This window comes from Neoarius graeffei, chromosome 18 (genome assembly GCF_027579695.1).
Source record: "Neoarius graeffei isolate fNeoGra1 chromosome 18, fNeoGra1.pri, whole genome shotgun sequence".
NCBI classification, from domain to species: Eukaryota; Metazoa; Chordata; class Actinopteri; order Siluriformes; family Ariidae; genus Neoarius; species Neoarius graeffei.
This window is the reverse complement of record NC_083586.1, coordinates 66,331,119-66,352,357: the sequence shown is the minus strand read 5'-3', so window position 1 is coordinate 66,352,357 and position 21,239 is coordinate 66,331,119. Positions and strand designations below refer to the sequence as shown.

The window sequence follows — 21,239 nt, the reverse complement described above, 5'->3', positions numbered from 1 at the left end:
GATCAAACAGCTATGAGCTGAAATTCCAGCTCTGTTCATGTTTTTATCCACTGTTGCCATAAACACAAGCAGGATCAATGTACATAACAACCCGAGACCTAAGTGACTGAAGCCCAGCAACTGTGTTTAATCCAAAGGCTTTTTTTTTTAAAATATCCGTGTCATCAAGACACCATCAGACTTAAAAAGCAGTTTTCATGCATTTTCACTTTGGCTTATTGGCTGAAATGGAGACAGTGGGGGTCTGCGTGTAATGGTGAAACTATTTACAATCATATCGGGAAAATGAGCAATGGGAAACTTTCTGAAGGGCAGTGAGACTCTTTTTGGTACGTTGGTCCTCTGCATGTTTTTGATAATCAACCTTCCTGTACGATGAGCAAAAAATGTATTGTATAATTATGAACACTTCCTGAGGATCAGACTGATGTGTTTAATGAAGCTGAAAGTACGAAGAGTGCTTTTTCCACAAATACTTGCAACCAGGCTACCATAAATTATGTACACATGCACAAATATTCCAGAAAGGACAAAGATTGACTAAACATTTCTGAACTGCAGATAGACTGAGTGCAGAAGGTTCCCTTCTGAGGTCAACCCATGGCTAGAGAAGCAGCTTTGAGACCAAAAAGGTTGCTGGTTCAAGTCCCTGGACCAGCTGAATGGCTGAAGTGCCCTTGAGCAAGGCACCTAACCCTCAGCTGCTCCCACGGCTGCTCTGGGTATGTTGTACATCGCTCTGGATCACGGGCGATTGCTCTAAGACAGCGAGGGAGGCTCAGCCTCCTCTAAAAATGACGAACATCGTGTAGGATGAATTGCGCTAGGCTTATGTTATAGCCGACCTTATAACATTGCTATTTCAGATCCAGAATCATAGAAGTATATGTGCTCAACCCACTACAGTGCGAAATCATTCCGTTATAACTTTAATGTGTGCGTGAGTTTTTCCCCCTCGTGACAGCGCGATGCAGCCCAGCCTCAGTGGACTTCAATGGCATTTGGGAGCTCTGCGCTTTTCAATCTCAAAATGCAAGACGGTTATTGGACAAATACTGCGAAAATGCCCGCCCACAGAGTCTCACGGACTCCCAGCCTCAGTGGACTTCAATGGCATTTGGGAGCTCTGCGCTTTTCAATCTCAAAATGCAAGACGGTTATTGGACAAATACTGCAAAAACGCCTGCCCACGGACTCCGAGCCTCACAGTGGGAGGGACATGGCAAAGCTTTCCGCGAGGAGACTGGTGATTGGTGAAAGCGGCCGGATATTTTCTTTGATTGACAGCTCGTTTCAAATATAGACAGGCAGCGGTGAATCTCAGTTCAGTCCCATGCGGATTCACAAGTGCTGTGGTGTATTGTAAGAGATCAGCTTACATTTCGATTTCATTCATTACATACGGTTTCTACCAGCTTTTTTAGTTTGTATATATTTTCATTGTAAATAAAGTGTAAATATAGTGTTGTCAAGTTTGCTATCTTACTTCCAGAAATTTCATTTATTTGAGTGACTGAACTTGAACTTGAGGGGGCTAGTCAGCTAGCAAGAAAGCTGCACACAGATGCCAAGCATTGCTGATTTAATTTTGGCGAAGCCATTTGCCAGTCTTCCTTTCGAGGAAAAAATTAAAATTAAAGAGCAGGGTAGACCAACGCCTCAAATTGACTTGGTGAAAAAGGTAGGGAATAATACTCGTTCCTTTCAGCTCTCCGGGTACGAGAAAGTGAATTGGCTAACAGCAAGTGACCCACATCAACAACAGTAAATAGGCTACTTTAGTAATATGTCATGGATGGACCAAAAATCTCATCTCATCTCATTATCTCTAGCCGCTTTATCCTTCTACAGGGTCGCAGGCAAGCTGGAGCCTATCCCAGCTGACTACGGGCGAAAGGCGGGGTACACCCTGGACAAGTCGCCAGGTCATCACAGGGCTTGGACCAAAAATATAGAATCTATTTAAAATGTTTATGCTGAGTATATTATATTGGAATATATATTTTTCTGGATATGAATTAAACACAGCTACAATTTGGAAAACATTTTTAAACAAAAACACAGCCGAGAACATTTCACACTACAGACCTGGATTAAAAGTGAAGGGTTATCAAAATTGTCAATAAAACATTTCTCAGTCAAAATAAGTAAAATATAGGGAAAGTGTCATTGAATGAAATGTGTGGCCCCCAGCTCTATGTTTGGCTCCCCAAGGTCAGCGCTTGTGCCTATTCCAGAACACTCTGCTGTTACTGCTAAGGTTCCTGACAAAGAGCTGCTTTCAATAATGATCAATTTTTAAACAACATGCCACAATTTTAAAATATAAAATGTTAAAATATACCCCTCCCCCCCAACACCACCATCATGTATATTGGACAGTAGGCTAATGGGCCAAAAGAACCTGTTATTTCACAGTTTGTGACCCTGCCAACAATCAGCCAGATCAGAGGCAAGAGTATGGGCAAAATTGATGTGTTTTTTCTTTTTTCTTTTAAAATCTGGAAATATCGTAACCGACCAGCCTCCCCTGTTTGAAAGACTACCAGCCGCCACTGCTCTGGATAAGAGCGACTGCTGCAGGAACTGATGCAACTGATGCACAATATATGTGCAGCACTTGTCATCAATCAGGGCATTTGATTACATTATCACTAGCTGGCTACATGGGCAATACATAGCCATGCTCAACCAACAGACCAGTGGTTCAGGATCTGACCACCTGTGGTAAGCAGTGATGCTTCCCTGACCTCATTATCTGTATTCTCATGATGCCTTGTACAGCGCGATGTGAGACAAAGGATCTAGGTCAAACCAATAAAATTTTCTCCAGAAAGAGGTCAAAATTCGCAGCGAGTAACGGGCTGAGCCCATGTCGTGCCTGCGCTGTTTCAAAAGGTCTCGTGGAGAAGGAGGTGCCTGTAAAGTTTGGCGGGGCAATGACTTTCGGTGACCAAGTTATTAATTTTTAAATCCCAGCATGCACACGGCTGGAGTTTTCAGTGAGCCGCGCTTGCACAGGGCTTTGGGAGTGAATAATGGGCCGAGCCGTGGTCGTACCGGGCCATGGCTGCCAGTGACGGCTGGTAGTCTTTCAAACAGGGGAGGCTGGTCGGTTACGATATTTCCAGATTTTAAAAGAAAAAACACATCAATTTTGCCCATACTCTTGCCTCTGATCTGGCTGATTGTTGGCAGCGTCACAAACTGTGAAATAACAGGTTCTTTTGGCCCATTAGCCTACTGTCCAATATACATGATGGTGGTGTTGGGGGGAGGGTATATTTTAACATTTTATATTTTAAAATTGTGGCATGTTGTTTAAAAATTGACCTCGGCTGTGTTTTTGTTTAAAAATGTTTTCCAAATTGTAGCTGTGTTTAATTCATATCCAGAAAAACATATATTCCAATATAATATACTCAGCATAAACATTTTAAATAGATTCTATATTTTTGGTCCATCCATGACATATTACTAAATTAGCCTATTTACTGTTGTTGATGTGGGTCACTTGCTGTTAGCCAATTCACTTTCTCGTACCAGGAGAGCTGAAAGGAACGAGTATTATTCCCTACCTTTTTCACCAAGTCAATTTGAGGCGTTGGTCTACCCTGCTCTTTAATTTTAATTTTTTCCTCGAAAGGAAGACTGGCAAATGGCTTCACCAAAATTAAATCAGCAATGCTTGGCATCCGTACGCAGCTTTCTTGCTAGCTGACTAGCCCCCTCAAGTTCAAGTTCAGTCACTCAAATAAATGAAATTTCTGGAACTAAGATAGCAAACTTGACAACACTATATTTACACTTTATTTACAATGAAAATATATACAAACTAAAAAAGCTGGTAGAAACCGTATGTAATGAATGAAATCGAAATGTAAGCGCTTACAATACACCACAGCACTTCCGATTCCGCATGGGACTGAACTGATGTTGCCAGATACTGCTGACGTTATCCAGCCCAAAATATGTTCAAAACCCGCCAAAATGCACTTAAAACCGCCCAATTGGGCGGGAAATCGCCCAATCTGGCAACACTGTCCGCTGCCTGTCTATAGTTGAAACGAGCTGTCAATCAAAGAAAATATCCGGCCGCTTTCACCAATCACCAGTCTCCTCGCGGAAACTGCCATGTCCCTCCCATGTGAGGCTCGGAGTCCGTGGGCGGGCAGTATTTGTCCAATAACCATCTTGCATTTTGAGATTGAAAAGCACATAGCTCCCAAATGCCGTTGAAGTCCACTGATGCTGGGAGTCCGTGAGACTCCGTGGGCGGGCATTTTCGCAGTATTTGTCCAATAATCGTCTTGCATTTTGAGATTGACAAGCACATAGCTCCCAATCCACTGAGGCTGGGCTGCATCGCGCTGTCACGAGGGGGAAAAACTCACGCACACATTAGGCGAACTGGGGAAAGTTATAATGGAATGATTTCGCACTGTAGTTGGGTTGAGCACATATATTTCTATGATTCTGGATCTGAAATAGCAATGTTATAAGGTCGGCTATAACATATAAATGACGAACATCCTACACGATGTTCGTCATTTTTAGAGGAGGCTGAGCCTCCCTCGTTGTCTTAGAGCAATCGCCTGTAATGGCTGCCCTCTTTGGAAAGGGCTCGGTACGCTCTACGCCCCTGTGAAAATCCATAGTGGTAAAATTCGTGAAAATATTTCTGCAAATGTGCATCTGTCAGATTCTTGGGCTGGATCTGTTCCTGTGCTAAATGCCATTAATGTAACATCCCATTTCACTGATTATAAAAACAGACTGGGTCTCGATCCATCATGAAAACTTAATCTCATTCATGTTTTTATTCTTAACAGGAAAGTGCAAAACTAAACACAGAACCATTTTCCTGTGCTATATTTTATGATTCTAAGTGGAAATCTTCTGGCCGTTACATACATGGACCAGATCGAGTTCATGCTCCTTTGCTTTTCCTACAACCATGTTGTGTTTTTGGAAATTTGAATCTGAATTTAAAATGGATGAAAAATTATAAGAGGTAAACTTGTACACCTGATAATTACAAAATTGAATTTGAAACCAGGCTGCATGGTGCCACAGCAGGTAGCATTGCTGCCACATAGCTTACTTATACATTCAAATAAGGACATAAATATTCAGATTTATCCATCCATTCATTTTCTTCTGCTTATCTGAAGTCAGGTCATGGTGGCAGCAGGCTAAGCAAGTTATTCCAGGTGTCCCTCTCCCCAGCAACACTTTCCAGTTCCTTCTGAGGAATCCCAAGGCCAGATGAGATATATAATCTCTCCAGCGTGTTCTGGGTCTACCCCAAGGTCTCCTTCCAGTTGGACGTGCCCAGAAAACCTCCAAAGGAAGGTGCCCAGGAGGCATCCTAATCAGAAGCCCGAACCACCTCAGCTGACTCTTTACGACATGAAGGAGCAGTGGCTGTACTCCGAGATCCCTCTGGATGTCTGAGCTCCTCACCCTGTCTCTAAGGGTGAACCCAGCCACGAGGACAGCTAGCGGGGTCGGGTGCATTGTGAGCCTGGGTGTGCTGATCCTTGGCAGCACAGACTATTCAGATTTATACAGTTTAAAATGTAGTAACACAATTCTCATTCCATAAAATGATTATTTACATCACACTATTAACAACAGTTATTTTCACAAAGATGTCAAGCATCAGACTTCTAAGTAACAAGCTGAAGGTGATGATGGTGAGAAACATCTGTGATGGCCTCAAGGAGAAACGCTGAGATATACAGTACTGTACAAATCAGGAAATATGTCTATGAAACTTTGAGAAATGCTGTACACATCTCCATACGTGGAAGACTGGGCAATTCCAGTGTGTGTTTCTGATGGTGATCTTGCAATGCAAGCCCTAGTCATAGAGAGGAAAGAGAACATAAGTAAGTGTCTCACTATGAACATAACACAAGCCAGGTTTAACCATGCCATGGAAGAACATAAGATCAGTGTAATACTGTTCATTAGTCATCTTTAAGCACTACATTCAATTTGAAATGCAGAAGCCACAAAATTGGTTTAAGAGAAATGGATGATGATGACAGTGCATCTCAGTGAAGCAAAAAAAAAAAAAAAAGGCAAGCTAATATATAATTATGGTTAACAATTATGAATTTAAAAAAAATCAGTTATCACCCTGTGCATTATTGAACTATTAAAACTGATTCATTGGGAACAAAAAATAAATGACACCCTAAAAATATAGGGTGTTCTAGAATGGTGTGAAAAAAAAAATCAACTTGCAAACAGATTATCTTTGTCTTCCATCTGCGTTTTCTCACTTTCGCAACATCCACCCACGCATGCTGTGCAGAGACATCAAGAGAGAGAGAGAGAGAAGGATAGATAGCGCATAGGAGAGAGAGATGAAAAAGTTAGAGAGGAAGTGGTGAGAAAGAGAGAGAGGATGTGGGGGGAGGGGTAAAATGGGTTCAGATTGCACAAAGCTGACTCAGCGGTTTTCTGCAGTCTCTGCTAAAGTTTCCAGAGCGCAGCCACAAATAAACAACTGAGACGCAGTTTATTTTTTATCTTCTGAAAGCGAGAGAGAATGAAATGATTGTCACAGGAAAAACAAAACCTTTGACAAGAAATCACCCACTCGCTTTTCTCTCTCAGTAGCGCCTTCACTTTGTATGATAACCTATGGCTTTGGATACACAGTATTTACACCCAAATAAACTCTGATCAGTATGGCTTCGTTTCCGCTGATGGCGGAGCAGCAACTGGAAATTTGTTCATGTATTTGCCCGTTCCATTAATTTCTCCTGGCGAGTTGGACCTGGTATTTGTTAACCTTCGTTGTTGCACCTTTAGTCTGGTCTCGAGATAGTTTCTGTATTCACTTTGACTTGTCTCTGACTTATTGGCATTTGTATCTGGACTTGTCTTGCTCTTCCTAAATATGGTCTTGGTCTCCACCAGGAGTTTGTAAAAATAATGTTCATGCTTCCTTTTTGTTTCTCATGCACAATGACTACAAGAAGTAGTGCCTTCTTTTAGAAAACGGCCTCATCATTGGCACAAGGCACAAATGAAGCCACGTACTTGAAATAACCCCTTCGGACATAACGTGTACAGTTGTACACGTAAAGTTCCATAGCATTTTTCCTTGTATCTGAAGGGAATAATAATAATAATAATAATAATAATAATAATAATAACTTTGCCTTGAAAAGATTTTATGTTTTTGGTCTTGAGCTTGACTTGGCCTTAACTTTCATTTGAACTCAATCTTGACTTGGCCTCAACTCCCCCAAGACTCCCTCAAGTCTTGATCTCAGCAAGTCCTGGTCTTAGGATTGTCCCAGACTTGACAACGGCGGTCTGAATTACAGCCCTAGTGCTTGTCTTGGACCTGCTGCGTGTCTATGTGTTTCTAGAGTACTTTTACACCTACTTAGTTTGATGCAAACCAAAACCCTTTTCTTTAGATCTGTCCATTTTTCACAGATGTACTCTACCCTTATACATCAAAAATCAGGGGTCTGATCTCTCATTCAGGAGAAACGTGGTTCAGTTCTTTAATGGTGAGAGAACAGTTTCTTTGTGAACATCTGCACCAAAATGATGTAAAAGGGTCTGAATCGTGTGTCATATGGAATTTTCTTTTCAACATTTGACTTTTTTCTAATTTCAGAGTCAAAAGTCAAAGTGCCTCCTGTGCCAGGACCTGGTCTTCTCAGGTAGTCTCCCATCCCAGTACTAACCAGGCCCTTAAGGCACATTGGGAGGCACTGATCTGCTTCTATAGTCCTTGGCCTCTTTCCTGTACAGCTAGGGTTACAGTGGGGGCGGGTCCTCTGGTAACTGCAAGAGTTTGACTCCCTACTCACATCTGTATTGCAGTGTGCCTTGCCAGATGGTAGTACCGTAGGTACCATTTTTATGATGGTCTTTGGTATGACCTGACCGTGAGTAGAACTTGTGATCTCCCGACTAGGCCAGCTTGCAGGTTTTGTCTAATTTGCAACAATATAAATTCACAGAGAATGATGTGTATGACAGCAAACTTCCCTAACTCAAAGGCAGAGAGTTCTGTCAGCATGTAAGTTCTCTGACATGCCGATGTGTGAAGTTCTTCCGCTGCCACCATCCAAGTTCCCTGATTCACAAGTGTTCAAGTTCACTGGATCTTCAGTGTACAGGTTCCCTGGCCAACTGCCATGAGATGTTCCTTGGCCAACATAATGTAAGTTCAATATTGTTTTTGCTCAGTTTTAACCTGTACCCGGACTCTCTTTCTCTGGATTAATCTGTGTTTTTGGGTTATCATATTAATCATAATCAGTACATGACTACAGTCAGAGGTCAATACTACAGATTGCTGAAAAGTAAAGCACTGGAAAAGTTGAAGATAACACAGATATATTCTCCATCACCAGCAAGCACTTTATCCTGCTCTGGGTAGCAGTGGATCTGGGGTGTATGTAGGGAATACTGGGCCTAAGGCAGGAATATACCCTGGATGGGGTACCAGTCCATTGCTCACACATAATCGCACCTAGTGTAGCCTATCCACTGACTAGTATGTTTTTGGGAGACAGTAACTCAAACTAAGGTTTGAACTGGATTATCCCTGGAGCTATGAGGTTTTATTTATTTATTGTTTTGCTGATTTGTGTGGGTAGTGCAGTGGTATACTGGTTATCACTGTCACCTCACAGCAAGAACTTTACAGGTTTGAACCTTGTGGTCAACTGGGGTCTTTCTGTATGGAGTTTGCATGTTCTCCATATTGTGCCTGTGTGGGTTTCCTCCAGGTGCTCGGGTTTCCTCCCACAGTCCAAAGACATGTGGATTCAGTCAACTAGAGACATTGACTCCCCCATAGTTGTGAAAGTGAGTGTGATGGTTGTTTGTCTCTGTATAGCCCTGCGATAGATTGGTGACCTGCCCAGAATGAACCCTGCCTCTCACCCAGAGTCTGATGGGATTGGGTCTAGCTCACCCGCGACCCTGACGGACCCTGATGGTATAGATAATGGATGGATGGAGACAATTTGTGTGCATGATGAGTATCAAAGGATTTTAAATGCTGTAGTCACTAAAGCTACAGTGTCATCATTACCATCACCATCATTATGAAGGGTATAACATCTCGCCTGCTCAGCTCTGAGTTCAGCTGGAAGTGGATTTTGATCAAATGATCTCATCTCATCTCATTATCTGTAGCCGCTTTATCCTGTTCTACAGGGTCGCAGGCGAGCTGGAGCCTATCCCAGCTGACTATGGGTGAAAGGCGGGGTACACCCTGGACAAGTCGCCAGGTCATCACAGGGCTGACACATAGACACAGACAACCATTCACACTCACATTCACACCTACGCTCAATTTAGAGTCACCAGTTAACCTAACCTGCGTGTCTTTGGACTGTGGGGGAAACCGGAGCACCCGGAGGAAACCCACATGGACACGGGGAGAACATGCAAACTCCGCACAGAAAGGCCCTCGCCGGCCACGGGGCTCGAACCCAGGACCTTCTTGCTGTGAGGCGACAGTGATAACCACTACACATTAAATGTGTGATGTTTAAATCTCTTCAATGCCTTAATCATGGTTGTACTTTCTTGGACATACTTTTGATGAATAATAAGAGGAGATTAGCTGAAGATGAATCATCAGACTGCAGCCATTAATATACAAACATTGCATTAGTGAAATGCCATATAACCTCTCTGTCTGTCTTTCTGTCTCAGACTAGACTGAACCAGTTTGCTCCTGTTTCCCAAAACTGTGAGCAACACATCACAGTGCTCATAAATCATAGCAAAATGGGAGTTAACTCTTTTGCTGTTTCTGTTGATAACTCTCCTCTACTCTTTCTATTCATATTTACTGATATTGAATGCATTATTTTATTCGAGATTTGAGGAGTATTTGTGTATTTTGCTTCACAGTGATTAGTACAGGGATACAGGAAAGGCAATCCATCTACAGACCACATGCTGCCCTTCGATATCTCACACATGACCAAATGTATTTAATTTGGGACCAGTGGAATAAAGTGCCAGGTGGGAAATGCCTCCAGTTGCTTCGTGCAACATCACCTAAAGCGAGTGCAGTGGCTTAGCGGATACGTGAAGGTAGGGCAACTTCTAGGTAAAGCCACACTGCTGTCTTCACAGAAACACAGTCATTTTGTCGTCTGTCATCTTTCTGTAGATTTAGGAAAAGAGACCCACACAGCCAATGAGAAATAAACCTGGGTTTTTCTAATTAGGAAACTATTTGGGCCCTGCAATGGACTGGCCAGTATTCCCAGGATAGATTCCGGATCTAGTATCACCCTCGTCGGGATGTTTACCGAAGACGAATGAAAGAAAAACTACTTCGAAAAACTGAAACGGTTATTGGATTGGGGATTTCGTTTCATGGTGTAAGGGACTTTTTTCAGTCAAGCGTCTGTCTAATTTGTCAAACTTTTACACTGCTGGCACCAATGAAGGACGCAAAGTTCTACCATCTCCTTGGAAACACATTCGGCTTCAGAGCAGGAGACATGAAGGTTTTTCCAAGAAATAGAGAAAGACCCTCTCTCTTTCCCTGTTTATCTCGTGTTTCTTTAACACCTGTGAAAATATCAGTATAAAAACAGAATTTGTAACACGTTGAACAGGTAAGAGTGTGATTGTATATGTCCCTGTTTTGTGGATGCGCGGTCAGAACTGAAACCGTGTTAGCCGAGCTGACAGTAAGTGACGTGTGTGTGTGTGAATGTGTGAAAGAGGCTGTGACTGTGAGTTCTGAGGTAAATTTCCCCCTTGTTGTCGGAAACTTCCGGCTTTCATTAAAGCAGGTTTCCAGTCCAGGACAGCGGATGGTGATATGGAAATCACACGATGCAGTTAATGAGAAATAACTGCTGTCACGTTTATCACTTCCATATGCACGTCACTTACTGTACCACACACAACATTGCTTAGTAACCTCAGCACTGAAAAAGCCACTGAGTAAGAGCAGATTAACCATAAACGCACTGCCTTTAGGGTTACAGTTATGCATCAGGTGAGATGGTGAACATTTAATGGTTGGGTTAAGACTTTTGAACACAGAGGCAATTCATCTGGTGAGATGTTTTGAAGTCTGGTGTTTACACTGGAGCTATGAAGCTTACAAGCAAGAGCAGTTTATAGCCTTATGATTTTAAGGGGCGTATATCGTGAGTAAAGTTGTGACTGGACTGTATGTGGAGTGCGTGGGCATTCTGAGCAAGCTACAGAAACTTGCTGCACACTCAGAGGCAACACATCTTTTAGGCCACTCGTTCTGAAACGAAAGCTGTAGGTTTGTCACATCCTTGCTGAACTTGTGGCTCAGTGTTGTGCAAGAATGTAGAAAACCAATGGCCACTTTCTCACTCTCTGGTGCGAGCCTCGAGTAAAGGGCTTTACACGTACAATGTGATTTGTCATTATTTTTCATCCAAAAAAATATTTTATTTAATTTGAGGGGATTAAAGCAGACAGAGGAAGTCCGTGTGCACATGCGCAGGTTTACCTTCTTCTTCTTCTTTTGGGTTTTACGGCAGCTGGCATCCACAGTGTTGCATTACTGCCATCTACAGGTTTCCCTTTGAGCGTGCACTGACAGTTCCATCATTCTGTCGCTAAACGAACAGCTGATCACACCGAGGTGCTCGCTGAGTGCCATATTTATTAGTTTGGTCCTGCGTTTCCTTTCCTTCGTATAGAACATAATGTCTTTTCTTCTTGCTTTCTTTCCGTTACTGTAGTCGCTCTTTCACGTTTCATTCGCACACTCACGTCCTCCATTTTTCTCTCCTGTTTCAAATTTGTATCCCACAATGCCTTGCGTGAACGGGAAAAGCCCACCACGTGATGCATGATGGAGTATCTTGAACTGGGTCATGGTGAAGCAGGAAAAAATAGCGGAGAATTATGTGGCTCTAAATTCATTAATGGTCCTATTAAAAAAAAAAAATGGAAGTCTGTGATTAGAATTCAGTAGCTTTCAGTCACTAAACAAAAATAATTGGGTGTCAGGAAAATTCTTTTTATGACCTACACTTGAAAAATCTGAAAGGCAGTACAGCTTAGACGTTAGATGTTTTAGGTGTTGTTTGGTGTGTGTGGAAGAGAAAGCTGACTCACTTCACTGCAAAACAAGTTTACCTTCGCATATAAATAAAGTTACTTGAACTTACCTTTAAATGACCATCCTGTAAAGTAACACCTTCTCATCAAAGAGGAATGTTTTCATGCGAGAAAGTGACTTTTATTTTTTTCGTACAAGGTTCGAGTTTTCTATTATTTCATCCATGAAATATTGTGGCAACATCTCTCACAATCGGTTTGTTTCTCAAAACCCAGTGCAACAAAAATGATAAAGATACTGAGTTTAAGGACAATGCCTGAAAAAAAAAAAAACCCAAAACAGCCAGGAGAGGATCTCAGCAGTGAAAACAGTGTGTGTTCAGTTCATGACTTGGAGCCTTCTTTGTGATGTGGTGAAGCTTGATCTGAGTCTCAGGAACTCCTGAACCAAGCAATGAAACTCTCCACGTTCTCACTTACGTCTCAGGAGAGCACGCACCCAAAATTTTTAACCTGTACCTGTCAGTCACCGTCAGTCACTTTACAAACCACACCCTGATAAATTTCATGTCACTCACCTTAATGAAAATCTTGGGAATGATATTAACATGACTGAAACTCTTCGGAGAAAACAGAACCCAATTGTTGAAAAAAACAAACAAATAACCAAATCCTGATTTCATTGCTCACTCCACTGTACCACTAGAGGGTGTCATGGACATTTGACAAACTTCCAAATGTTCTCATGGTTTCCAGTGAGTCGTGTGTGCTTTCCGAGGCATGTGCACTAATGAAATCCCACAATGTATTGCATTACGCCAATTATCACTGACATAATCAACAAGGCAAGCTGTTTTAAGAAACTTTCACACACTGATCTCCATTGATGAGGTTGACTGAGGTTGGGATGTATGTGGCCTACACAGTGAATAAGGTGTGTGATTTGGGACAGGTCCATCCATAAAACACCACAACGTACTCTAGTTTAGGGGTGTTAAACAGATACGGCCCGCAGGCTGGCACAGCGAGTGGTTAAAGGGTGTAATCTGGCACACTGTATGTATTTAAAATTAAAATTTGTTGTAGAATTGAATTGAAAGATTCAGAAGAAAGAGCTAGTTTTTTCTGTTATTCCACTAGGGGGCAAACTACAGTAATAAACTTTGGGCTGTAAACTTAGCTACTGATGTAACAAGCTAAAAACAAATTGATGTTATAATTGTGTCTCTTTACAAAAGAGTGTTATTAAGTGTTGTTGTTGTATGGTGCAATGTGGCCCTAATGGGTTCAGAACTCATTACCCATGGGGGCAGCCATGGCCTGAAGGTTAGAGAAGCAGCTTTGGGATCAAAGCGTCATGGGTTCAAGTCCTAGGACTGGCAGGATAAATGTAAGGGGAGTTGAGTGAATGAACAGCACTTACCCCTCCCTCTGTATCATGGCTGAAGTGCCCTTGAGCAAGGCACTGAACCCCCAGCTACTCCCCGGGTGCTGTAGCATCGCTGCCCACTGCTCTGAGTATATGTACAGTGGGGCAAAAAAGTATTTAGTCAGCCACCAATTGTGCAAGTTCTCCCACTTAAAAAGATGAGAGAGGCCTGTAATTTTCATCATAGGTGCACTTCAACTATGAGAGACAGAATGGGAGGAAAGAATCCAGGAAATCACATTGTAGGATTTTTAATGAATTAATTGGTAAATTCCTCGGTAAAATAAGTATTTGGTCACCTACAAACAAGCAAGATTTCTGGCTCTCACAGACCTGTAACAACTTCTTTAAAAGGCTCCTCTGTCCTCCACTCGTTACCTGTATTAATGGCACCTGTTTGAGCTCGTTATCAGTATAAAAGACACCTGTCCACAACCTCAAACAGTCACACTCCAAACTCCACTATGGCCAAGACCAAAGAGCTGTCAAAGGACACCAGAAACAAAATTATAGACCTGCACCAGGCTGGGAAGACTGAATCTGCAATAGGTAAGCAGCTTGGTGTGAAGAAATCAACTGTGGGAGCAATTATTAGAAAATGGAAGACATACAAGACCACTGATAATCTCCCTCGATCTGGGGCTCCATGCAAGATCTCACCCCGTGGGGTCAAAATGATCACAAGAACGGTGAGCAAAATTCCCAGAACCACACGGGGGGACCTAGTGAATGACCTGCAGAGAGCTGGGACCAAAGTAACAAAGGCTACCATCAGTAACACACTACGCCGCCAGGGACTCAAATCCTGCAGTGCCAGACGTGTCCCCCTGCTTAAGCCAGTACATGTCCAGGCCCGTCTGAAGTTTGCTAGAGAGCATTTGGATGATCCAGAAGAGGATTGGGAGAATGTCATATGGTCAGATGAAACCAAAATAGAACTTTTTGGTAAAAACTCAACTTGTCGTGTTTGGAGGAGAAAGAATGCTGAGTTGCATCCAGAGAACACCATACCTACTGTGAAGCATGGGGGTGGAAACATCATGCTTTGGGGCTGTTTTTCTGCAAAGGGACCAGGACGACTGATCCGTGTAAAGGAAAGAATGAATGGGGCCATGTATCGTGAGATTTTGAGTGAAAACCTCCTTCCATCAGCAAGGGCATTGAAGATGAAATGTGGCTGGGTCTTTCAGCATGACAATGATCCCAAACACACCGCCTGGGCAACGAAGAAGTGGCTTCGTAAGAAGCATTTCAAGGTCCTGGAGTGGCCTAGCCAGTCTCCAGATCTCAACCCCATAGAAAATCTTTGGAGGGAGTTGAAAGTCCGTGTTGCCCAGCGACAGCCCCAAAACATCACTGCTCTAGAGGAGATCTGCATGGAGGAATGGGCCAAAATACCAGCAACAGTGTGTGAAAACCTTGCGAAGACTTACAGAAAATGTTTGACCTCTGTCATTGCCAACAAAGGGTATATAACAAAGTATTGAGATGAACTTTTGTTATTGACCAAATACTTATTTTCCACCATAATTTGCAAATAAATTCTTTAAAAATCAGACAATGTGATTTTCTGGATTGTTTTTCTCATTCTGTCTCTCATAGTTGAGGTATACCTATGATGAAAATTACAGGCCTCTCTCATCTTTTTAAGTGGGAGAACTTGCACAATTGGTGACTGACTAAATACTTTTTTGCCCCACTGTGTGTGTGTGTATATATATATATATATATATATATATATATATATATATATATATATATATATATATTGTGTGTGTGTATATATATATATATATATATATAGTGTGTGTGTGTGTGTGTGGCGGCACGGTGGTGTAGTGGTTAGCGCTGTTGCCTCACAGCAAGAAGGTCTGGGTTCAAGCCCCGTGGCCGGCGAGGGCCTTTCTGTGCGGAGTTTGCATGTTCTCCCCGTGTCCGCGTGGGTTTCCTCCGGGTGCTCCGGTTTCCCCCACAGTCCAAAGACATGCAGGTTAGGTTAACTGGTGACTCTAAATTGACCGTAGGTGTGAATGTGAGTGTGAATGGTTGTCTGTGTCTATGTGTCAGCCCTGTGATGACCTGGCGACTTGTCCAGGGTGTACCCCGCCTTTCGCCCGTAGTCAGCTGGGATAGGCTCCAGCTCGCCTGCGACCCTGTAGAAGGATAAAGCGGCTACAGATAATGAGAGATGAGATGAGATGTGTGTGTGTGTTCACTGCTTCAGATGGGTTAAATGCAGAGGAGGAATCTCACTGTGTTTGAGTGAACATGTGGCAAATAAAGGCTTTTTCTTGTCACTACACTATATGACCAAAAGTATGTGGACACCTGGCCATCATACCTATATGTCCCTGTTGAATGTCTCATTCCAGATTTGTTCACCTTTCCTGTTCTAATGAGCTCCACTCTTCTCTTCTCTTCTCTTCTCTTCTCTTCTCTTCTCTTCTCTTCTCTTCTTTTCTCTTCTGGGAAGGCTTTCCACTAGATTTTAGGGTGTGGCTGTAGGGATTTGTGTTCATTCAGTTCAGCTATAAGCGCACTACTGAGATCAGACCCTGATGTTGGATGTTGTTGAGGCTCCAGTTCCAGTTGATCCCAAAAGTTTACACTTCATGGAGCTCCTGTGCTTTGTGCACAGGAGCATTGTCATGATGGAACAGGTTTGGACTCTTGAGTTCCAGTGAAGGGAAACTGTAAAGCTACAGAATACAAAGACATTCTATATAATTGTGTGCAAACTTTTGGCCGTAGAGTGTAGTGAATAGCGTGTATGTAGACAAAGGTACACTGGTTCAGATGTACAGTAAAGTTCATTTTATTAGCTTGATATCCTGAATAATAGTTAACAACCACATCACTGCCTCTGTCAGGGAGGCATTACTTTTCGCCACATTGTGATGAAGACACTTTACAGGACGCCTCGGCTCCGATTTCAAGCCACCGCGTGAGTTGTGATTTGCACTTCATGCCTACCCTTAGCCACCTTTGCGGCTGTAGTCTGTAGTGACGTCTACTTTTCAGCTACTGTGTAACAGTAAAAATTACCCACTGTCTTACAGAACAACAGTTTTACAACAAATAACATAAATATCTGAACAATAAAAATACATATATACAAACAGTATATAAATAGATTACAGTAGTATAAAAATATAAATAGTGCTTATTAAAAGTTCTTCCTGAGTAAGCAGTGTTGATTGTACATGATCCAGGATGCATAATACTGTTATCATGGAATCTTCAAATCGCCAATACTTTTACAGCTTTGTGTTGTCCATCATCGCATGAGTTTGAAGGAAGTCCCATGATTCTGTTTATCGTGCTAATAAGATGCTATCGTGATACAGAAGTACGTTTTCCATCAGAGAATTGATGTTAAAAGTGCAAAAATGAGGACTCTTGACCTTGAGGAACTCTCTTCAAGCATAAGAGTGAGTCAGCACCCTGCGATAGCATACAGTTGCATATGTCATGCTCGAACTACACTTCATATCTCTGTCCCATCTTCTACTCTGTCCAGAGCCCGTCCACCAGGAAAATGCCAAATCCGGAGCGGTTCAGTTCGAGCTTCCATCCAGGTGACACTCTGGCATGCATCCTGGCCATCAGTCGGTTTTCGCTTTGAATATGAGGGATCACGGTCCAACACTTTTTTGCTGAAGGCTCATTAGTCTTAAGATGAAGTGTGCAGGACAGGGGCTCATGCTGTGTATTATCCTCGAAGGTGACGCTGAGGGATCCGTTGCTGCAGCTCACACCAGGGCATGTCACGTTCAGCTCGATGTACAGGAAGTAGGTACCATCCTTAAGCATCGTCAGTGTCTGGTGGTTGGCGTTAAATCTGTAGTGTGAGCCGATGGTGCTGTTGGTTTTTCCATATCTGACTGGCTTCCAGTGCATGATGCCATTTTTCACTTCACCTGCAGGAAAGAAATTTAGAGAGACGCTTAGCATTTGTGTTTAAGCACATCTGCACACATTTAACATGAAGGATTGGCAACACAAACACAACAGTCATTTCTCAGGAAGGGAAGGCAATCCAATCCCACAATGCTGTTCACTGGACAACAGCTGGTTGAAAACTTATCATGATCTATAGAAGTAACAAACTGGCTGATGTAAAGTCCTATAAAGTCCTGTTATCGTGGTATGGATTACTGATCGGGAGCTTGTTCATATTCAATATTTTGATGACTTGTGATACATTACTATAATTCCACTATGTGTAGAATGCTGCATCAGCATGACGTCAATATGACTGTATGATTTCTGTCTCCAATAGTTTACATCCTGATAGCCAGGAAGAGATAAAAACGTAAAAGTGATCACTTACTGGTGTCAGCGGTAAGGTAGGCAAAACTCTGCATCTGAAGGAAACAAAGAAAATAGAAAAACATGAATGATCAGATAAATTCATCGTCTACTGCATCATTAGAGCATCATTTCTCACTCATGACTTCCTGTATAAGACTGCCCACACGCCTGCCTGCCTGCCCGCCCACACGGCTGATGTTACAGCACTGAGAACATGCCAAATTACGCAAGTCAATTACATCACCTACACAAAACCCAACAACTGCAACGATTAGGCTATGAGTCAATGAATAGACCCTTAATTTTACAGCAAAACACAAGACTATCACTTTCTGTTAACTTCAGTGAGCTTGAGCAGGAACGCTAGTGGTGAATGTCAGAAGAAGGTTGTTTTGTGTCAGTTGGATGATGCTAACGGGTTGTTTTACATCAGCTCTGAGCAGCATAGACTTTAACACACACCCTTAATACACACTAACCGCAACAACAACACATTTGGCTGAACTCCAGTTCAGTTCAGTAGCTAACACTAACTGTTAAAGTTTAGTACTTAATAATATCAGGATTCTGACATAAGCCAGGAATTAATGCTGGGGTTCTCGAGCAATGTGGAGTCGCCTGATTTACAAATATGTGCATTTACAAATACATGCCACAAACTGCTCATTTGATGTTTTTATTCATTATTCAGTTTAAAATGTATATTCTGAATATAAAAACTGGTTTGGTGCGCACTAGTACTTCGATAACCGTGAGTGACTCTGACCAAGACGCTAGGACTAGTCCTAAATGTCCAAAGGAAAGTCTAAGAATGTGTTTATTACTGCTAAAGAGCATGTCATGTCCATGTTTACATCTGCGAGGTAGTGACACGTGGAAGGAGCAACACTGGGACGTGATAGTGAATAGTGCACTCTAATTAATATTTCACAGCCCCAGTCTGATCGTGACTAACACACTTTAAAACCATGCATGCATCTTTAAAGCTATCAGGACACATGTCCACAGAGCTCTGGATGTGTCTCATCTTCGTCCTGCATGGTCACTTTGTTAATTACACTACCGTTCAAAAGTTTGGGGTCACTCTGAAATGTCCTTATTTTTGAAAGAAAAGCACTGTTCTTTTCAATGAAGATCACTTTAAACTAATCAGAAATCCACTCTATACATTGCTAATGTGCTAAATGACTATTCTAGCTGCAAATGTCTGGTTTTTGGTGCAATATCTCCATAGGTGTATAGAGGCCCATTTCCAGCAACTCTCACTCCAGTGTTCTAATGGTACAATGTGTTTGCTCATTGCCTCAGAAGGCTAATGGATGATTAGAAAACCCTTGTACAATCATGTTAGCACAGCTGAAAACAGTTGAGCTCTTTAGAGAAGCTATAAAACTGACCTTCCTTTGAGCAGATTGAGTTTCTGGAGCATCACATTTGTGGGGTCGATTAAATGCTCAAAATGGCCAGAAAAATGTCTCGACTATATTTTCTATTCATTTTACAACTTATGGTGGGAAATAAAAGTGTGACTTTTCATGGAAAACACAAAATTTTCTGGGTGACTCCAAACTTTTGAACGGTAGTGTATAGTTCTTCTTGTTGTTTGCATGCACCAGCAGAACCAAGTCAAATCCCCAGCCCTTGTTTAATGTGTCTCTGATCAATCAATCAATCAATCCATCCATCCATCCAGTGTTCATTGACATACCTTGTTTGGTGATCTGAAAAGTCTCTCGAGTGAAGCAGGTGGAGGGGGCTCCAGGTCTGGCTGGAGCTTGATGTTCTCACGCAGGCCTTTAATGGCCCAGAACCCGAGCGCGGTTCCGGACAGCACCATGATGAACAGGGTCAGAACGGACCCGAGTAGGAACGCGTCCAGACACTTGCTGCGCTGCCGGGGGGCGGGCTGGAGGCTCTCCACGTCTGCTGAGGACATTGTCAGAAGAAGATGAGAGTAATCAGAAGCAGTAAGAGCTGATGGTGTTTTAGTCCCAAAAGTTGGTATCAACCCAAAGCGCGCTCGGAATTAATCCTTTAGAATAAAGCGGTGCGTCTGGAGACGTGTCGCGCTCGTTTGGGTTCTCCGAGGCTTAAAGACATGACTTATATCTGTACAGAGACTGGAAAAGGAGGAAACGAGCAACGGATTTCCCTCCGCCTCCGCCCCCGAGTCACCCACGGAGAGAGAGAGAGAGAGAGAGCGAGAGCGCGCAAGAGCGCACTGGAGACTTTCCGCAACGGCTTTCACAGTTTCACTCTCCGGAATCCGTCACAGACTCTCCGAGTCCCCCAGAGTCCCCCAGAGTCCCCCAGATCGCCATTACCTCAGTCTGCTGCAGTGTCTCACACTTCAGATCTCGGATGCCCTGAGGGCAGCAGGTGCAGCTTCAGTGCGCATCAGAAGCGCATCAGTGCGTCTGTCAGCCGGATGTTAAACACCAAGAAACATCTGGTGCTCTTATTAATCAAAACACCCCAACATTCCCACAAACATCAAGGCACAACCCAGACATGCCAACTTTCCACCAACTCTGACCAGAGCATTAAAGAAAAAACAACAACAAGTGTTTCCAGGCAAAACCAACCTCACCTGACAGCACTTATTTCATACCTATATGTTGATAATGGGGGCGGCACGGTGGTGTAGTGGTTCGCACTGTCGCCTCACAGCAAGAAGGTCCTTGGTTCAAGCCGGTGAGGGCCTTTCTGTGCGGAGTTTGCATGTTCTCCCCGTGTCCGCGTGGGTTTCCTCCGGGTGCTCCGGTTTCCCCCACAGTCCAAAGACATGCAGGTTAGGTTAACTGGTGACTCTAAATTGAGCGTAGGTGTGAATGTGAGTGTGAATGGTTGTCTGTGTCTATGTGTCAGCCCTGTGATGACCTGGCGACTTGTCCAGGGTGAACCCCGCCTTTCACCCGTAGTCAGCTGGGACAGGATCCAGCTCGCCCGCGACCCTGTAGAACAGGATAAAGCGGCTACAGATAATGGATGGATGGATGTTGATAATGGTAATATTTCTCAATCATCAGCTCTCAGGTTATAGTCCTATGAAAATCCATGACATTTCAAAGTCATTCAAGGTCAAACGTCATGGCAGCAACTGAAAGCCCATATGGGACTTGTTACATGTTGATAATGGTAAACATCTGGCTATCATGAACCATTTTAAAGTTATAGCCATTTGAAAACCCATGACCTTCAGTTTGACCTTTCAAGGTCACTCAAGATTAAAGATCATGGTGCCAAATGAAAGCCCATATGAGAGTTCTGATATGCTCATAATATCTGTCTATCGGCAACCATTTTTGAGTTATAATGGAAAATATGTTATTTTGACCAAAAGGTTGACCTCTCCGGGCGGCGCGGTGGTGTAGTGTTGACTCACAGCAAGAAGGTCCTGGGTTTGAGCCCAGCGGCCGGCGAGAGC

The 21,239-nt window shown here is 42.9% G+C and overlaps 1 protein-coding gene across 1 annotated transcript; it reads right to left on the bottom strand.

The window, feature by feature from the left end:
• Positions 1 to 16,297: 16,297 nt before the first annotated feature.
• On the bottom strand, positions 16,298 to 20,205 carry LOC132866487 (uncharacterized). The gene is made up of 3 exons (XM_060899293.1): positions 19,521 to 20,205; positions 17,832 to 17,865; positions 16,298 to 17,418 (listed from the first exon to the last, which is right to left on the bottom strand). Exons 1-3 carry the CDS (start codon positions 19,746 to 19,748, stop codon positions 17,006 to 17,008), a joined length of 675 nt encoding a protein of 224 aa, XP_060755276.1. The 5' UTR covers positions 19,749 to 20,205; the 3' UTR covers positions 16,298 to 17,005.
• Positions 20,206 to 21,239: the final 1,034 nt, after the last annotated feature.